The sequence below is a fragment of the Colletotrichum abscissum genome (genome assembly GCF_030869225.1).
Source record: "Colletotrichum abscissum strain IMI 504890 chromosome Unknown Scaffold_32.1, whole genome shotgun sequence".
Classification (NCBI taxonomy): Eukaryota; Fungi; Ascomycota; class Sordariomycetes; order Glomerellales; family Glomerellaceae; genus Colletotrichum; species Colletotrichum abscissum.
The window spans coordinates 342,922-361,291 of record NW_026850232.1 but is presented as its reverse complement, the minus strand read 5'-3'; the positions used below and the strand labels follow the sequence as shown (position 1 = coordinate 361,291).

The window sequence follows — 18,370 nt, the reverse complement described above, 5'->3', positions numbered from 1 at the left end:
ATCAATTGCCTCCGTATAGTACTTTAAGGGGAATAAGCCGATACTCGGCGGGCCCCTGGGCGACAGCAACGACCACAAAAACGAACATGAAGACGACCACAATGACGACTACAAAGACGAAAAGAAGACGAGTATCAGGTTATTACCCCTAGTGCTGAGTTCTCAGCCGTCCCATGGGCGCTTTGCTGGGTACAGGACAGAGCGAGATTGCCTTTCCCACTCAAATCCAGAGTCTAGCATATCGTAGAGAGAACAAAAAGAATTACAGCTTACAGACATCCAGCTCGAGTCCTCATCCTCTTGATCATGTTTACCGCTGCCTGTGTCATGGCCTTCATCATCTGAGGAGTGACGAGCAAATGGCCGGCAATCAACGGCCTTGATGTAGAGGCTGTTGATTGCGGGCTTCCCGGTCTGCGCTTCGAAAGATCTTGAATAGTCATCGTCGACAATGAGGCAGTAACCGAAACGACTGTGGTCGCGTTTTCCAACAATCGGAATTTCTTGCTCAGGGTCGGCACTTTGAGATAGACCTTCAGCCCAAAATTGGAACCGCAGCATGACATTCCAGATCGACATGCCGTCGAGTTCTGGGTCTTCGATTATTGACAGGCGATGGTAGGGCCGAATATAGGTAGCGTTTGCATTGTATGATATGTCTCCCAGCATGCATTCGCCTAAATATGTGACCTAGCGCTCCCATAAGGCCTGGTCGCGATAGGTTGTCCAGTAAAATAGAAACCCCAAACATAAAGTTGGTCGGGCCGATGTCGGATGTGCCGGGTGACGCTGGGAAGATGTAGCACGACGGTAGTTGAAAGTGGTGGGATCTCGATTTTGTGTATTGAAGACCTGCGAACCGAAGAAAGAGTGATTTTATTGAGGAAGAGTTAAGAAATGGTAAATGGCTGCAAAAGGTCTAATACTAAGTAGAAGCTCAGGATTCGACGACTACAGATAGTCATCAGGTCCTTTCCGAAAGCCTCGGCACTGACCTCGGTGGGATTCGCGGCATATCTGCCTCAACGGCTTACCTTTTCCATCGAAGAAATAACCTTGTTAGGCAGATACCTGGCAAGCTTTAATGGCCAATTTCAGTTGCACCGTTCCGTGCTGGCACCATGGTGCGACTTTGGCCTCTCTACCTTGAGAGAGCCCGATGACACTTCCTGAACAGAAGAGTACCTATGCAAGAAGAATAATGCGGCAATGTGGGAATCTTTCCGCATAGGAATGTCAACTGAAGATCTCACCACTCAGAGGCACGTGAACGAAGAAGGGGGGAAGTTATTTGATAGCATAAAGGTCACTCGTAAGGGTTTGGAGTCTTTCGCCTCTCTTGGTTTAGCCAGCATTACACTTTCCAAGTGTCATGATCCTTCCCGTAGAGGTTCATGATCAACCTTTCACAATGCGCGAATTGACCTCACGGTGGCATTCAAGGGACAAAAGAAGAACTATGCGCCATTGAAATGGTAAATGCAAGCGGATTAAGGAGTTTCGTTGAGGCCTTTTGGAAGGTAGTGTAGTCTACTCCGCTGCTGGCCACATGCCGTTTCAGAATGTAGGAGTGTCACAGTACAGAAATTTCCGGTATATGAAGGACTTCCCAATTGTCCGCGTGCGATGGATCACCAAACGGCTTCAACAGCGCAAAGCGAAGCCTGAATGAGTTAGCTCGGGGTTAGACAGGTTCTGGAAATGGAATATCACGTACGTGTAATTGCCAACAGCGATTTGGCTTCCGTTGCCGAGTTTTCCGAACCACCAGTGCTCATCCTGTTCGTAAGCACCATTTCGGTTGCGATCCATGATCGGATACGTAAATGTCTCATTCGGGTCGTAAATGCTGGTGTCGATGGCCTCTACCCTGCCGGACCCAACCCAGGAGGCGATAGTACCAATGTGGCCATTTTCTCCAGGCACTGGGGGATACGTCCACTCTCGTTCCGTCCATCCCGCCTCGAAAACCTGGTACGCAGATTAGTCTGATGAACATGATACTTCTAGCACCTTGAATAGTCGTGACGTACATCCCAGCGAGTCTCCTTGATGCCGTAAATCGGTTTGCTAATAACCCTTGGGAAATCTTGAGCCGCCAGGCTAAGGTTGAAAGTAAAGCTGGACGGGATCAACATCGCTGCGCATTTAGTTGTAGGTAACTCACTCACTATGGCTTGCTAGTGACTGGAGTGTTCGAAGTTGTTGATATCAAGAAAGCGTAATTGGTTTCCTCCAACGGCGTGACCTCCTTGCGAAGGTCACCACCGAGACCTGATCAGCCAGTTAGCGGAATGAAGAGCCGAAAGTCCTCAAGAATACGAACCCAGATATGGGACAGAGAGAAACTCTCCATTGCTGCCAGAGATGAGAACACGACCGCTGTACAGGGGGAGTCCAGACGCGTTCCAGCCAAGGGTGTCTGGGTTCTTGAAGTTCACTCTGGATGAAGTGTCAGCGCAAGCCGGTATAAAACGGTTCCAGAGCTTACGAGACTGTCTTGCTTTGTCCAGATTGCAACGTGAATTCCGCGGGGAAGCTGACTTCTGGCGCGCGCGTCTCGGGGATCATGTCAAAGAACTCCTTGACCCTCTTGGTTCCAGGAGCAGGGTTAGCGATAACCCGGTCAGCTGCGTACCACCCAAGGATGTCGGCCGAGACGATGTCCTCCGCAGAAAACTTGTAGGTCACTGCCTCTTCGTCATTGTTGGTGACGGAAATCTCATGGTACCGGTTGAAGTAGCGGGTGTCGTTCAGTGCAATCTTCTCATAGTCGATCACGGTCTTGTACTTGAGCACCTTGAAAGCATCGACCAAGCCGTTTCCGACTTGAGCGACACTAGCAGAGTGGCCGTAGTCGGTCTCGGTCAGACCATCAGCCCAAGGAACACTGATGCCGCTGGAAATGATACGCTTGCCTAGGTCTTTTGCCCAGGCATTTCCACTAGGGTGCGTGTTACGCCCTCCGTAGACGGAGACGTACAGCGCGGCCACCCCGGCAATGTACGGTGCAGCCATGGAAGTGCCGCTCTGAATGGTGTATGAGTCGTCGATCCATGTACTGTAGATCTTGCCTCCCGGTGCAGCAATGTCGGGCTTGATCTGAAGATCGTACAATGGCCCGATGTTGGTGAAATAATTCGGATCACCGCCGAGGGAGTATGTCAGCGCGACCGGAAGTCCGTGGTTGACAGAGAAATCTGCTGTGACGTTGCGGCCAGCCTTGATTGCTTCGACGATCTGCTTTCCTGCAAAACTGGTTATGAACCCAACGGTGCTGTTCGTGTTCCCAATCACGGGGTAGCTGAGCGGGCGGTCGTCATTGTAAACTAAAACAAGCGTACCACCGACAAGAGCTAGATTCTCTTGCTGCGTGTGGATGTCGCAGGACACGGCGGCACCACGTCTGACGAGCACAATTTTGCCTGTAAAGTCCAGAGAGCCAGGCTCAAGCGGCTCGCAGGCATCAGTCGTGGCGTTGGTATCGAGAGAGAATGGAACGATTGGGACATCCACGACTGTCGCGGGGAAGGGATCGTAGCTAATGGGAGGTATGAAACCATATCTCGCCGTCTCTTCGCTACCCCCATTGACTCCGGAGAAGGTCGCGTCGAACGGGAAAGCAGGGAACGTCTGAGAGTCAACTGAGGCTACAGCAAGCACATTTTTGCCAGTCGCGCCGGTGCTGCTCAGGAACGGTCCGACTGTGCCAACGTTGCCGGACGCGACAACGGTGACGATGCCTTCGTCTACGAATCGAGATGCAATGACCGACCAGGCCTCTGTGGCCCACCCGATATTGGAGCCGACGCTGGCTGTTATGATATCCACCTGGTCCAAAGGTTAGCGACACTGTAACAGGTACTGTAGTTCTGACAGGGTCAGCGCTTACTCCATCGTCATAGGCGCGGAAAAATGCTTCAAGAATCGTCGCAGTGTCTGTGAAACCCTAGGCGTGGTTTTCAAGCATTAGCCTTGTGGGCTGCATCTTCATCAAGTTGTCGCAGTGCTAATGTGACTCACGTATTGCGAAAAGATCTTGTAGGCGTAAAGCGTTGCCTCGGGCGCAACTCCGGACCATCTTGTGGCAAGCTCGTCAGATAGTGACAGCAATCTAGATGGGTACCTGACTTACCCAGCACCTTTAGCTGCGACGATTCCTGCAACATGGGAGCCGTGGCCCTGTTGATCGAGGGGGTCCTCATCAGGTTGCTTTTCGCCCTCATACGGCCATACTTGATAGCGCCGCGGTTAGCGACAAGAAAACAAACGGAAATCCCCATGCCACTTACATCCATCACCGGCGAAATCATAGCCTCCTTCGACTTTGAATCCAGGTCCAAAGCCATTGCCGAGCTGAAAGGATGAGAAGTAGTAAGCGTGGGATGCGGTCAGGATGCTCTCTTCCAGCAAGACTTACGTCGGGGTGTTTATACCAAATGCCAGTATCAACAACGCCAACCTTGGCCCCCTTTCCAAAGATACCCTGTGCATGTAACTTGAAGACACCAGTAGCATTGTGCGTCGTGTACGCTACATCCTCGCCTTGGACCAAACGTTTGCTTTCTACAGGGTCGAGCTTGACTGCCACGTTTGGCCAAACATTCACGACGTCGGGAATGCTCAACAAAGAGTCGAGAGTGTGGCTCTCCGCCTCGACACTTGCACCAGTAAAGACCTTGTTGTCAAAAGTCTTGACGACTTTGACACCATCGGTCGACGCGAGCCCGTCTCGGCGTTGGGTTGAGCCCTAGTAACGCTGGTCAACAGCAAACTCATTGGGGAAGCACAGAATGCATGCTCACCGGCGCAAACTCCACGATGAAACTCTTTGAAATAGGCCGACTGTGGTCTTTGAATTCCACAGTCTCGCGACTTTCCAACGCGGAGTCACTCCCTGCTTTGACGAGCGGGAGTGCAAGGGCGAACGCAGACAGCCGCATTGTGGTCTAGACGCCGCGCGAGCAGGCGTTCAGGAAAGGACAAAAGCTCGGTGCTCTCATCTGCGTCACGCCCTTCAAGCCCGTGCTTTCCTCACCTTGATATAAGTGCAGGCATCTCTGGTTTCTCTACTCCTCGTAGATACGCGGGGTGGTGGTCATTCCAGTCCATTGTTGATCTCAAGCTCCGAGGATGATAATGCTCGTTTTCGGACGCAGTTTGCGCAATAATCACGAAAGTCCCCTGTTCAGACTACATTTACGAGGTTACAGTGCATCACAAGGCACTGCGTGCCTGGATTGAGGTCGCAACGCCGTTGCCAAGATGTGATAATGAACGACCAAAGACCTGATCACGCGAGATGAGATGAACCACCCCTAGGTATTTATCATAACCCATGCCGACGCGACTCGGTCGCGTGCTTGACAGATCACGGGATGGCCTATGGTAAGAGAGTTTGACATTAACTGTTCATTGATCGCGTGCTGCACCCCAGCTTAGTGCTAACCCACCTTCCTCGTTCAGCTTCTTGGCACCCGCGGGAACGGATAACTCTGGCCTTATCACCGAGGGTTCAGTGCCTCTGAGGAACCTTATTTCAATTGGACTGTGTGTGCGAAACCCGAGCATTGCCTTAACGTGCTTACTACTCCATTCGTGAGTTGGTTTTGAGCAATTGCTTTCATGGCGATTGGTGGGCTAGATAAGGTAAATTGGTCTAGGAAGGGTTTCATTGTGGCGAATCTTATTCAAGATGAGCGATTGTGTTTTATCTTTCCCGGTGGGATGGGCGATAGCGCCCACTGTGCGAGTATCTTCAGTCTCATATCTTCCCTATTTGTGCTCTCAAATGGATTCACGGCGTTATGTTGAGACTTTGCCTGTGAATGCGACAGCCCATTAAGCCGCGGTCGGACTCTGTACCCCGTACCCTATCTCGCCTCTGCAATGGTTATCTGGCTAGAGGGTTCAAGCCGCAACGCTTGAGGATACCGCTGCCGTTGACGGTTCTGAGGCCTGGGGGCGTAGCTCGATTGGCGCGTCGGAGTTTACCTGGGTTCCCGGGTTTGAATGCCGAGCCCGCGGAGCACAAAGCGACCCCATCAAGTTGGTGAATGCCGGGCGTCTGAACTCACTTTGTATACTTTCAAGTGATCGCCCGCGAGTTTCGGGCATGAACACAGTCAGAACAATCGCCGTGATGACAGTCAGGCCCCCGAAGAGGAAGTAGGCGCCATACGCTGAAGCAGATAGCAGGATCGGAGTGATGAGAGCCACTAGCCAATTTGTGAACTAAGTACGCCATGTCAGTAACGTCAAAACTGAAGAAGAAGAAGAGCAGCACTCACAAATGAAGACGCCATGCCAATCGAGTTTCCTGCGGCTCTGGTGTTGCCAGGTAGAATCTCGCTGGCGTAGATCTTTCCGACGACATTCCAGGTAGCGCAGTAGGCCATGCCGAATACGAAGACTGAGATTACGACAACCCAACGAGCAGCTCCTGTAGGTCCCACCGCCCCAGCTGCGTAAAGGCTTCCCATAAGCATCATAAGTCCAGAAAGGATTATGCCACCGCTGATTGCCGATGTTCGTCTTCCCCATTTATCGGCTAGGATAGAAGCCGGGATAGACACGACCAGCATCGTGATGGAGGAAACCCCGGATGCGATCAGCGAGGAGTTGGACTGTGAGATGCCAGCCTGGTCGAATAATGCGGGCGCGTACTATCTTGGTCAGTCTCTTTGTCAGAGATATAGAACAACTAGGGTATCATACATAGGTGATTGCATCGATCCCTGATAATTGGATCATCGATAGGATAAAGAGCGCCAACAAAGTCCTCGACCGGTACGGCCCACGGAAAGGCAAAAGAAAGTTCTGCCTCGTGGAAAGACTAGGCTGTTCTTGCGGTGTGTTGAGAAAGTCTCGGCGAGCCTCGTCCATGTCGAAGTCAAGCAACTCAAGAGCCGTCACCGCCTCTTGCGTCGTGCCCCAAAGCAGTAGCCATCGTGGTGACTCAGGTAGAACTCGGCAGACAAGAGCAAGCATGATGGATACTGAGATCTGAACCACGTACGGGAGACGCCACGCGGTGCTGTCTTCAATCGAGCTGGTTGTGTAGCAAGAGAAGTATCCGATACAGATCCCGAGAGTTGACATGAATTGCGGCAAAGCGGCCAGTCGACCTCTCCGGCGGGAGGGAGCTATCTCTGCGAGATAGACGGCGATGTTGCCGAGGAAAATGCCCTGGCCAACGCCGCTGACTGCTCGACCTAGGATGAACTGGCCCAAGCTAAAAGATGTCGTTTGCAGGAGTCCGCCAAGGGCGAAGAGCGCGGCGCCGGGTGATATGATACGCAGTCGTCCGTACTTATCTGCCAGCTGACCGGCGAGCAGTGAGGGGATGATGCCCGTCAATAAGATCATTGAAACTGTGATACCTCGAACGGTCGCGGAAAGATGTCCGAATGTCATCGTGAACTGTTCCATGTGTACTACTGAGCCGATGGTACCTGTGTCATAGCCATTAAGGAAACCTCCAAACGATAGGGCGATGGTCGCCGTCACGTAGTTCGGCATCAGTTTCGCAAAATGCGGCATGTTGGACGCGTTGGAAAATGACTACTTTTCAAAGGACTCAAGGTAATTGTGTCGAAGTAGCAATACAACTCGCTGATGCAGTATGTAGTTGGGAAGTCAAAGCCGGTGGTGGTTACAACCCCGCAGTAGTTACGCGCATGTCATCTCACCCGTCGATCACTTCTGCGCCCGTCAAGGAACTTCATCACGTGCGTGAGATGATAACAGCCACGCTCATAGATGATGAAGAGCTTCGAGTACTTGATTCTGTTCTTTCAGGTGTAATTACATTCAATCAGACGTGTTTGCGGGCCGAAAAGTATGATTTAACAGCGCTGCCTATTTTATTACAACTTAAACCTCGATTCAATTTGTCAAAAATAGTCAAACAGAAATCTTAATCACGGAGCACTGAGGGTTTTTGGTTGGAGCAATCAAGCAAAGTGCAATCGGTGATATCCATTGTTTGAAACATCTACATAAAGATCAAGACTGCGTCCACTGCCACTGATCACAAGACAATGGTACTCCAATCGGCGTGTATGCATAACGATGTAGAATCTCGTGAACTTCTTCTTTTCTGTCATGTAGTATCACGTGGAAGATCACGTGACTCAATCTCAATCGAGATAAACACGCATCATTGGCTGTGTATTTCAGCCATTTACATACGTGTGATGTTGGCCTCAGATAGTTCTACTGTCGACATGACTACTGATACATAGCCGAAATCGTGACAATTCTTGACCCCTTGTGCTCATTGCGAATCCTCATATTTAGCCGTCAAAAGTCGGCACGCATACGGCATGATTTACTGTTCTGCATTTCGAACTTCACTTGGAATGACATTTGCTCTTCGAGCGCGGATACTTTCTCTCTATGTTTCACCACTTTCATCATGAATCTTTCTTCGCATTGGAATATGTGAAAGCGGACGACGGCATTCCGCATCGTCCGGTCGGGATTGCCTCAGAAAAAGGAAAGCGGGGACCCAAAGCACAGAAATTTCGGCGAAAACCCGAACAAGTAACCGGTAGCTTGGTCCGGGCTTCGGAAAGTCCGGCCGAGATGTTTTGACAGATTCGGGCCCGGCAGCGGGCCGGGCCAAGAGGCAGAAAAAAGGTCCCTTTCACGAAGTTCCTTGAGTCGTGGCAGTTCCTCCTCCGCCGATCACTTGCATCCGGCGGGCGCCGTACACGTGTGAAGAGAACAATGTTTTGACTTTTGACAGCGCGTGCGACATCTCCCGCGGTAAGACGTTCTTCATTAAACTGTATTATTTTCCGTGAGCTTATTCAGCGTTTGCATTGGACTCTCGGTGGCCAATGCTACCCCCGTCGGTGCCCGCGGGCGGGGAATAACTGACTCGGCCTCACAACAGATCAGCGCTGTGTGGTCAGCTTGACTAATTCAACTTCATTGTATGAAAGTAGATGGTTAGAAGGCTGGAAAGAAGCCGAGGATGCTCTTTGAAAAGGTGTGAGGCTGTCGTGATTTATAACGTGTTCGGCGAACAACAGTGAGGTTGCAGCGACCATTTTTGATCGAGGCTTTTCAATCGGAGACGCGTCCCAGTTGGTGTCGGATGTGGTGCTTGAAAGGGGAAGGTCGATGACACCAACCCCAGCAGATCCACTAGACGCAGGACCCTTGACTCTGTAGCCCTAGAGGCATCCCACTCCCCCCTTTGGCTGTCCTGGATGAAAGCGTGCCCAATGGAACCAGACCAAGATTGAGGGACAGAAGGTAGCACGTACCTTGCATGTGCCGCGCGTGCCAGCCCTCCCACAGGCGCGAGAATAATTCCGGCCGACATCATGGCAAGGGAACGTCTAATCACTGGACCACCTCATTTTGACCCGAACGTGGGGTTCTCCATCTTCCTATACGAATACCGAATGCTCGTCGTGACAAACAGGAACTTCTGCCCAAATCTAGTGGAGATGACTTCACCTTTAGCGACCCAAACTTCTGGACACTGACCCCAGCATTGTCAGCTTTCATTCACCGCTAGGAAGAGTCAGACAACCTGTCAAAGTTACAAAGCTTGTACGCAAGGAACATTAATCGTCGGAGCTCGGAACACGGTCGAAATATTTCAAGTCATCTTCATGTGATTGTCTGTCATGATTCAGTGACGCTGCTCGGGATAGCCCCAGATTCAAAGGCGAAGCTCAAGTCTCGACCGCTTGAGGCTTCACCTGAGAACCCACGACGAAGGGTACCTACCCGTACGGATATCCTCAGCGTATGCGAATACGGTTACAGTCTCAGCCTTGGTAGGTATGGGGAATGGATTCGATAACAGACCCGCAAGCAATGGCACATCGTCGAGTGCAAGTCATGAAGTAACACTCCGTAATACAACCAACATCATTCATGGGTCTCACTTTTAACGGTATCCAGTGATGCTTAAATAACTTTAACGCTTGAATATGAGATCTATCCATAATTCTATTCCCAGTTCTATACACAAAACAAGACAAAGAACAAGCATAACTCGCAAAGAAGATGTACGGGATGTGGTATCAAGGACAAGGGTGTATTGGCATTATATCGTGCGTATCCTCGGTGGTTCTAAGAGAAGACCTCCAAAACTCCTATCCGTTCCAGACGTCCCTGAGATTTGATGGGCTCTCTCGCAAAGTTGGCAGATGGTTTCTCGGCAGGTCCTAGGGGTATCGATGGCCGCACGAGCGTTGGTGGCAGCGGGCTGAGCCGTGGCAATGTTACGAGCCACTTATTTGTGCTCACCCTGGCCGATGCAGTAAGGGACGGGGTAGGTGGTGCTGTTGCAAAGGCGGATGACACCCTTGACCCAGGCAAGGTTGCCGTAGGACTGGTCAGCGTAGCTGTCGGAGGTGAAGGCATCGACGGTGGGGCTGTCGGTGCATCCAGAGAAGATGTTGCCAGTGACGCGGCGGACGTTGGGCTGAGAGACGACGAGGCCGTACTGGCCGTCGGGGACGGTGAAACGGAGGTTCTGAGACTGGGTGGTGGTCCAGGTTCTTGCGTAGCTGACGGACAGAGAGACGCCGAGGGCGATCTTGGCAATGGTGGTGGAGAGACCAGCGGTGACGGAAACGGAGTTGGCCAGGGAGTAGCCGCTGTCGACAGAGACGGCGACGTCGTTGCCAGCAGCAGTGACGACGGGGGAGACAGCAATGTCCCAGTTGAGGAATTCCTCGTCGGTCAGGACCTGGACTTCGGTGGACTCTTTGCAGCCGCGGCGGGAGAGAACGTCGCCGAGGGCGGGGGCGGGAGCAACGGGAAGGGCGGCACGGCGCTCAAGAGCGTCGTACTCGGAAGCCTTCATGACAGTGTGGGTGCCGTCCTCACCAACAACGATGACATCGTCGAAGTTGAGGGGAGCGGGGCCAGGAGCCGGAGCGGCGACAGCAGCGCCAATGAGGCCGGCAGCGGTAAGAACGGAGAAACGCATCTTGATGATTGTTGGTAGTTGGTTGAAAAGAGTGGAAAGTGGGTGGTTGTTCTTTGCAAAAGAGCGACTTTGGAAAGTAAAGACTGAAGAGTTGCTGAGTGACTCGTTGAGAAAAGAATGTGGGGAAGGAAGTGTATTGGAGAATAGACTGATGATGCAAGTAGAAGATATTCCGAATCTCTGGGTGGGAAGAAGGTGTTCTTATACAATGTCGGTGTCAAGATGTTTAAGCTTGTGGATGATACAATGTTCCCCAGTTACCAACTTAGACTTTGGACTTTCGCTCTCGGATGTTCGCAAGACGGCTTCTGCGTCTGTCAAGCCGCCCGCCCATGTCCATGACTCTCCATGGCATTCACGAGGAAGCGCACATGCGCGCGCTCGCCAGGCCGAAGGGGTTGGAATGGATATCGTTGCCAAGAATCCCTACGGGGCTGCCGGCATGACCACCATGACACCAGAGCGTGGTGATCGGGCCAGCCGGTCAGGGCTCGATAGGTTCGACATAATCAAAATCCCATTTGAGAGGACTTGTTATCATCAACCTGAACAATATGACTGAAGCAGGCCCAGCGACAGTACGACCATGCGCTGACTCGGATCGTGGCAGGGCGGCGATCGGTGAGGTACCGTTGTGGGGGAGAGCGCGCGGATGGGATGCTGGGCAAAGAGGCTAAGAGAGTTGGATATCAGATGGCCTGGGCTAATGTTGGAAAATGGGACGAACACCAACAAGGCAAAGGTAGGGCGTAGCAGTTTCACATTGAGATGGTAGACGCCGGATCCGGGTAGCGGATGGTGTTGTGCGCATGGAGTAATGTGCGGCTCTGGGGTTGTATCGCGTAGTCATCTGATCCATTGGACTCGCGGGAGCGGCTACGAGTCAGTCAACAACCGCAAGTGGTCCCGACTCACCGTTTCATGCAACGCCATCCATAACCCCCTACATAGCCTAATGCAGAAGGCGGCTGGAGATTATTTGCTCATGCGCGTCTTCTCCCCTGTAGAAACCCCATAGAGTCCACCCTACTGCCAAGATGCCCGTGTTAGACGCAGATGGCCACACTTGAACTCAATCAGCCCAGCTAGCAAGGACTCAAAGACGTTCAAGCTCCAAAGGGCTGAGGTTAACCCTGGGAGTTTCCTCTTTAGAACACACATTAAGTTTGATGACGGATGGTCTACAGAAAGAGCCCTGCTGGATTGCTGCACCGCCTTGAGGGGCGCCCAGAGGTCACATTCATCCACACGGTGAGTCCGCTCCTCAATGATGATCAAACTCCTATTGCGGGCCACGAGTCCGACGGAACTTGGAGACGAGCGCGCGCCGACAAAGGCGCGCGGATGTGGGACTTCGGCCTGCCTCATAGTGGGATCATGGATGATGGTCCTTGTCTCTTTGCCGAACGTGTTGGTCAGAGCATGACCTTGGTTATCCGAATGCGATAGATTGTCTATTGGGAAACATGGCAAGGCCGTGACTCGTTGTAAATTACCTTCGATGTTGCGACCGTGGATATAAACCTCCATAGGTTCCTCCCCGATATCATGAAGTTTATCTCCATCCTCATCAAACTCCACACATTCTTTTCTTCGGTCCAGATCCAGTAATCTACCAACTCCGTTCATTCTTTTCACAAACATCTCTGTTACAGTCACTACCTTACCAACTACCCAACAAACAACCCACCCAAACCGCCAAAATGCAGTTCTCCATCGCCAAGGTTGCTTCTCTCTTCGTCCTCCTCTCGGTTGCGTAAGTCTCAATCTAGCTACCTTCGATACTTTGGAGCTTCCTACTAACACCGAACTAGTTCTGCCGATCTTCACGACAACTGCGCCTGTGACAACGGTGACAGCTACAACTGGCGCATCACCACCAAGGCTTGCGAGCTTTACGCCTCCAAGAACTACCAGTGGGGCAAGGGTACCTACAACACCGAGACTGGACGTGTAAGTTTACCCCACTCAACACATTCAGAAAGACTGTGGTACTGACTTCAGTCAAATAGTGCGTGCAGAACTCCGCCAGCGACCAGCTCGCCGGTAAGGAGTGGGAGGCTGCTTGCCGCGAGATCGCCACCACCGGCTTCGACTGCGCCGACGGCAAGGGCCTGTACTGCAAGGCTAACCCCGACGACGTTCGCGGCCGCTGCTAAGCGTCTATCGCTTAGAGATATCCTGGGGGGCCCAAAGATTCGGGAAAGCCATCCTCTCCTCCTTCACACTAGCAAGGCCAGCCTGTTCATAAGGCTGGATGAAAACAGTCCATTCATCATGCACTCCACACCCACCATCCTTAGCCGGCTCTCTGGATCGTGGTGCCTACGAGGAGAATGAAACAAGAGGCTGCCTTGATCTGGGGAGGTGGCTTTACAACATCGGTAGTGGGAATTTTGGTCCGTTTAGTTTTTCACGAAATTCGAGGCGTTGCTGGTGTTTCGTATCAATACCTATAGATGTGTGGCATTGCGAGTCCTAAACATGATCGTCGCTCCCTGAGCATCTTTCATAAATCAAACAAATAGATCTGCTATGTTTTGCAATTACCTCGAAGTCCACCTTCCACATATTTCAGTTATTCGATATACATTTTTTTTTTTTGGTATCGAATGAAAATGCAAACAAACCGCAAAACTTGAGCCTTCAACCACATAACAATGACGCACAGTAGATTTCGATCTGGGGACATATAGTTATAGCAAAAATCTTACAACATAATTGCCATCATTCGGCACATACTTAGGTTGCCTTGTGCACTTCCCAGCTAAGAATGATGCTCAGAGACCGCAGTACGCTTCGTCCAGAGTCACAGGCTCTCCCAGCTGCTTGAAGAAAGCCCTACCAGAGCCTAGCTCGCATTATTGGACTCGTGCATCTGAACTGATACCGTGACATCCCGCTCGCGGGGCTGCCGATGAACTGCGCCTCTATTTTCGACATACCGCTTGCAACCATCCACCTTAGCAGCTCGCTTCAGACCACGCTATCGTCAAGCGACAAAACGACCCGCACCAATAGCTGGGTATCGAGGCAAGGATTGCTCGCTTCTTCAGATACGATGAGATAACAGACTCTCATCTGTACACGGTCAAATCCGGATCGCGGTGCAATTGTGTACGTAGTAAATTGAAAATGTGGATGATGGCTTTCTTCGTTGCCTATTCGTGAGAAAATGGGAAGGTTGACACGCCGAAATCAATGCGATTCTAGAACAAATGTCGTGATGAGCAGCACGTCAACTGGCGTGGAAGTCCCAGCATGCTTTTGGCGAAACTCTAATTAAGGGGACAAATTCGGTAGCATCCGCGCCCGATTCGGGATGGGGGATGATGGAGACGACATGGGCCCTCGTGGGACTCTTCGTGGGACTGCGTGGCCGTGACTGGGGTCTACCTTGACATGACTCTCCAGCAACCAGAAAACCTGCAAGAGTCCTGGTTCTCTCCTGCACAGTCAACAAGTCTAACGTTCCAGATTTATTTCTGGCCTGCAACGTCACGCCCCTGAGCTTCCTCAATGAAGAATCCCCTTTCTTGGCATCCCAACACGTGCCCGCTCTTATTCGATCATATTTATCAAATCATTAATTGCTATCTGTCTATTCTCTTTGTGCTCGGATACCGCGGAATGATGTTTGCTGGAGGATCGTTGTCTTGCATACTCTGAAGGTGGGTGATCTGCTATTTTTGACCATCAGGGTGGTGATGTCGATATGAGTACGAAGTTATGTGTCATGCTATAGCCATAGATATGTTTACTCGCATTGTACGATGTGCAAGCAAGCATTGGTCTATGCATTTTCTCCCTTTCTCCATCTCTTCATCCCTATCTTTTTCTGCTAGGCACAAGTCAATGCCTCCTTCACATTTCCGTCTTGGCCAAGGATAGACGTGGTTGCTGCTGGCCGCAAGGAACGGGTGGTGGACAATGCGCCGAAAACGTGAAAACGTGTGGACATTACTCGTAATGCGGAAATGTTGTCCACATCGAGGATTTCCCTCTTTTTTACTTTCGGGCGGAGTCACGCGTCCGCAACTCAGAAATTCTGGGGCCGCGCACGTGTATATTCGGCCGATCGGTCGCTGTCTGGACCCGAACAGTCTGACCCGCCGTGGGCAGACAAACTGACTCGGTGAGCCCGACCATTTGGCCGGTGCTGACGCGGAGGAGGACTCGGAGGCAGAAGTCTACTATCGGTTTCAATGACGGGCAGAATTGAACACGAGAACCTTTGTGAGTTAATATGTTCTTATCCTTGGGATGTTCTTCCTATACTACATGAGATACAGGGGATTCATAGGTATTAGTTCTCAAAGCTGAGATTACCTCTGTTCTACCTGAGCCAAGTTTTGGCCCTTGCAATTGTGGAACAGATCAGCTGAAGGCTCCAGTAGAATCATCACATCACCATCTAACCAGCGTCATGGACGGAAGTCAATCGCCGATCAACTCACTAAGGCGCTCCGCTATGCGATCATTCGCCGTCACCAGACTACAAATCCGAGATTATATTGAAGTGCGAGATTCTCGGTCTCAACTTGTTTATCGTGTGTTTTGAGTCAGTCTTAACGCAGTTCTATTGGGTGAGAGACTAACCAATACTTCTGCCCAGAGTTCATCAATCTTAGAACTATTGGAAGGCTTCACGCAGGTCACGCCAGCAACTTGATAGCTTGCGATCATGACTCAAGCCATATCAAGCGCGTTATGCGGGATGATATCGTGGAACGTCGAAAATGAGACGAACACCCCACGCTGACTTGCGGACATGACTCTACCATCTTGAGATCGACAAAGCTAGGCACGGATATATCATCGCACTTTCCCACTCGATGGTGCATTCATGGTTGTTAACACTGTTTCATCAAGGTTCCCAGTGAGTCAACATCATCTCATCGCAACTTCCAGGAATCAGAGCGAAAGTCTTTCCATGGATCCCAAGGACATTCTCGTGAGGCTCGAAGGGTATCGTGTCTTGCTGCAGATTACCTTGATGCCGTGTTTTGATTCGGCTTTGACACACAAGTCTGAACGTAAGGTTCTCCATGGCCTATGACTCTGGGAGGCTTGACCTCAAGACCTCTTCAAGTTGTGACAAGGATTTTGACAAGGAAGATGACGAGTCAAGTCGTCCAGGCGACGGCATAATTTGAATGAAGATGACGGAGAAAAGAAATCAACAACGATGGAGGAGTTCTGCGATGCAAGTTCACAAGCGCCGTGGTTTGACACAGGCAAGGTGAGTCCGGGATGACATTTGATATCAGCGTTCTCAATATTAGGGTCTGTATGGTCTTGACTCGTTAGACCCAAGGAACCCTAAGCCTATTTATTGATGTGATTTGGCTGCAGCTTGTGAGTATTCCAGTCCCTACGACACCCCGGAAGCTTTTGGCTCACGATGATCGGCTCTATGCTTGCCACAGGCTATGGCATAACAAAAGGAATCTGGTGCGGCGTCATCGTTGATTCTGTGTCAGGCGACTGTATACGATAGAACCATTAGATCTTATGATGGCATTATCTCATTAGAAACTCGTCCCTGGGCTTGTGGATAGTGGTTCGCTGAATTTGAACTGACCGGAAAGGAGGGGCCAAACCAAGCCGGAGCACCAAAGAGACCATAAATGTGATAGACAGCGCTCCTAGTATCTTGACTATGCTATGTCCTTAAGCAGACCACCAATGTTTATTATTTAAGCAACAACACCGGCTCATTTGTCCCTCCACATTAGCACGCATCATACATCAGCACGCCTTGTTTTAGCCGGTTTCATATTTGCATTGAATATCACGGTGTTACAAGTTGAAAATAAAATGTTATTTCTTAATTTGTATTATTAAGGCTACTTCTGATAACTCCTGCTCAGTCCGAAGCTGTGTCTGTGTAATCGATTTGGGCGTTGGTTGATATTGTTGGTGCATTCTGGTTTGGTGGAGGGCGCCGGCCTTCTCATTGTGGGCAGACTTGAAACCTCGCATCGTGGATAAGGGCGATCAAAAGAAAGCCCGTAATCGCGTTGAGTCGATGACTCGGAACTTGTTGGTGCATCCGTCGCGCTTCTGCGAATGCAGCTTTGCTTGGTAGCGGTTCGACATTGCAAGTGTGTATGCGATGAATCCTGGTACGCCGCGGTGGATACGGCCGAGAGTACGCGTACTGATACCAAAAGACTTTCGAATATAGAGACCTTGGTCTCCTGAAGCTCCCAAACACTTAGGATTCTCCCTGTGTGATCTCACGTCTCTCGTACTCGGCCCTGGAGAATTTCCTGTCTATCTCCAGAAATGATGCCTCATCCGGACATCCCCTTGGCCGACTTCCAACATCCAGCGTTCCATGATGCCCCATACCCACCATAATCCCAAGCAAAGTTCAAGGGCAAAAAATGCTTCTGAGATGGTGACGCGGGAGTCCTTGATGCATGTGGACATTGCCAACAGCATGAAGAAGATAAAGCTGATGATAAATAGACACGCGATGCCCCCCACGCAGAAGCTATCAGTCATACCGTCTCCGACGTCGCTTGTGATTCGTATGCTGTCCGGTAGCCACAGCGCGGTTTGGATTTGTTGAAGGCATCGTACGAAGCTTGTCTTGTAAGGTAATAACAAGTACCTGAGTAGTTTACGGAGAGCGACATCGAAGATGTAGTAGAAGCCTCCGTTGACCCATGAGTCGGACTCGACGCTTAACATGATATAATCATCCAATTCAGCCATCCAAGCGTCGTCGGCCATCTTGAAGGACTTCTGAGTTTATCGGGGGGATTCCTCTACGAGTTCGACGAATCCAGGAGTATGAGGTGTGATTTTGGGTTAAGATCAAAGACCGGGCGGGAATTCAGAAGAATGGTAGTGATGATTTGGGTGACTGAAGGGTCTGGTGAATGGTGACCAAGAGGACGGAGAGTCACACTTATCTTCCAGGCGTGTCTCTTAGGTATACAATGCTTTAGATGCATCGGAGATAAGAAAAGTTAACTCCAAAATTTGCTCAAAGTACTCCGGAACTCGAACTGAGGTAGTCCACAGAATCACTCACCTTTACGGACACCTTTGTGGTATGCTCGGAAAAACGGCCATCCGGCTGTGGATGGGTACATACCTAATGTCGAGTGAATACTGACCTTGGACTTGCCGGCTGCGGAAAGACGTCAGCTGTGAACAGGCAGCAGAGATAAGGCCGACGGGGCTGGTCCTGCTAGGATTGTTCTCATCACGGCAAGACACGGGTTGAGACTCCCCGGTACACTTCTCGTAGGCACCTTGGTGGCAAGAGAGATAGGAGCGGATGGCCGTGTGAGGTTACCTGCCCCAGCAAGTGACAATGTGGATAGCTTGTGGAATGTAGTGCCAGAATCATAGATTGGCATTGAGACCAGGAAGCGGAAGTGAAGCCAA

General features: G+C 50.9%; 6 protein-coding genes across 6 annotated transcripts, besides 1 other annotated feature; 1 reads left to right on the top strand and 5 right to left on the bottom strand.

The window, feature by feature from the left end:
- Positions 1-1,573: 1,573 nt before the first annotated feature.
- Positions 1,574-4,943, bottom strand: CABS01_11644 (subtilase; the record flags this gene model as incomplete). Its single annotated transcript, XM_060544998.1, has 12 exons — positions 1,574-1,664; positions 1,718-1,971; positions 2,034-2,121; positions 2,172-2,274; positions 2,327-2,442; positions 2,492-3,831; positions 3,893-3,949; positions 4,024-4,081; positions 4,136-4,235; positions 4,293-4,356; positions 4,421-4,750; positions 4,806-4,943. 12 exons carry the CDS (start codon positions 4,941-4,943, stop codon positions 1,574-1,576), a joined length of 2,739 nt encoding a protein of 912 aa, XP_060397413.1.
- Positions 4,944-5,910: 967 nt separating this feature from the next.
- Positions 5,911-7,542, bottom strand: CABS01_11643 (uncharacterized protein; the record flags this gene model as incomplete). Its single annotated transcript, XM_060544997.1, has 3 exons — positions 5,911-6,234; positions 6,291-6,665; positions 6,718-7,542. The coding sequence occupies 3 exons, from the start codon at positions 7,540-7,542 to the stop codon at positions 5,911-5,913; spliced, it is 1,524 nt and encodes a 507-aa protein (XP_060397412.1).
- A 2,249-nt stretch (positions 7,543-9,791) lies between these two features.
- Positions 9,792-9,866: a sequence feature (Short protein (CABS01_11642, KAK1493473.1) was converted to a misc_feature.).
- A 395-nt stretch (positions 9,867-10,261) lies between these two features.
- On the bottom strand, positions 10,262-10,963 carry CABS01_11641 (uncharacterized protein; the record flags this gene model as incomplete). Its single annotated transcript, XM_060544996.1, has 1 exon — positions 10,262-10,963. One exon carries the CDS (start codon positions 10,961-10,963, stop codon positions 10,262-10,264), a length of 702 nt encoding a protein of 233 aa, XP_060397411.1.
- A 758-nt stretch (positions 10,964-11,721) lies between these two features.
- CABS01_11640 (uncharacterized protein) lies at positions 11,722-12,331 on the bottom strand (the record flags this gene model as incomplete). Its single annotated transcript, XM_060544995.1, has 2 exons — positions 11,722-11,839; positions 12,123-12,331. The coding sequence occupies 2 exons, from the start codon at positions 12,329-12,331 to the stop codon at positions 11,722-11,724; spliced, it is 327 nt and encodes a 108-aa protein (XP_060397410.1).
- A 335-nt stretch (positions 12,332-12,666) lies between these two features.
- On the top strand, positions 12,667-13,122 carry CABS01_11639 (uncharacterized protein; the record flags this gene model as incomplete). The annotated part of the gene is made up of 3 exons (XM_060544994.1): positions 12,667-12,719; positions 12,778-12,916; positions 12,976-13,122. The coding sequence occupies 3 exons, from the start codon at positions 12,667-12,669 to the stop codon at positions 13,120-13,122; spliced, it is 339 nt and encodes a 112-aa protein (XP_060397409.1).
- Positions 13,123-17,242: 4,120 nt separating this feature from the next.
- On the bottom strand, positions 17,243-17,707 carry CABS01_11638 (uncharacterized protein; the record flags this gene model as incomplete). Its single annotated transcript, XM_060544993.1, has 1 exon — positions 17,243-17,707. The coding sequence occupies one exon, from the start codon at positions 17,705-17,707 to the stop codon at positions 17,243-17,245; it is 465 nt and encodes a 154-aa protein (XP_060397408.1).
- Positions 17,708-18,370: the final 663 nt, after the last annotated feature.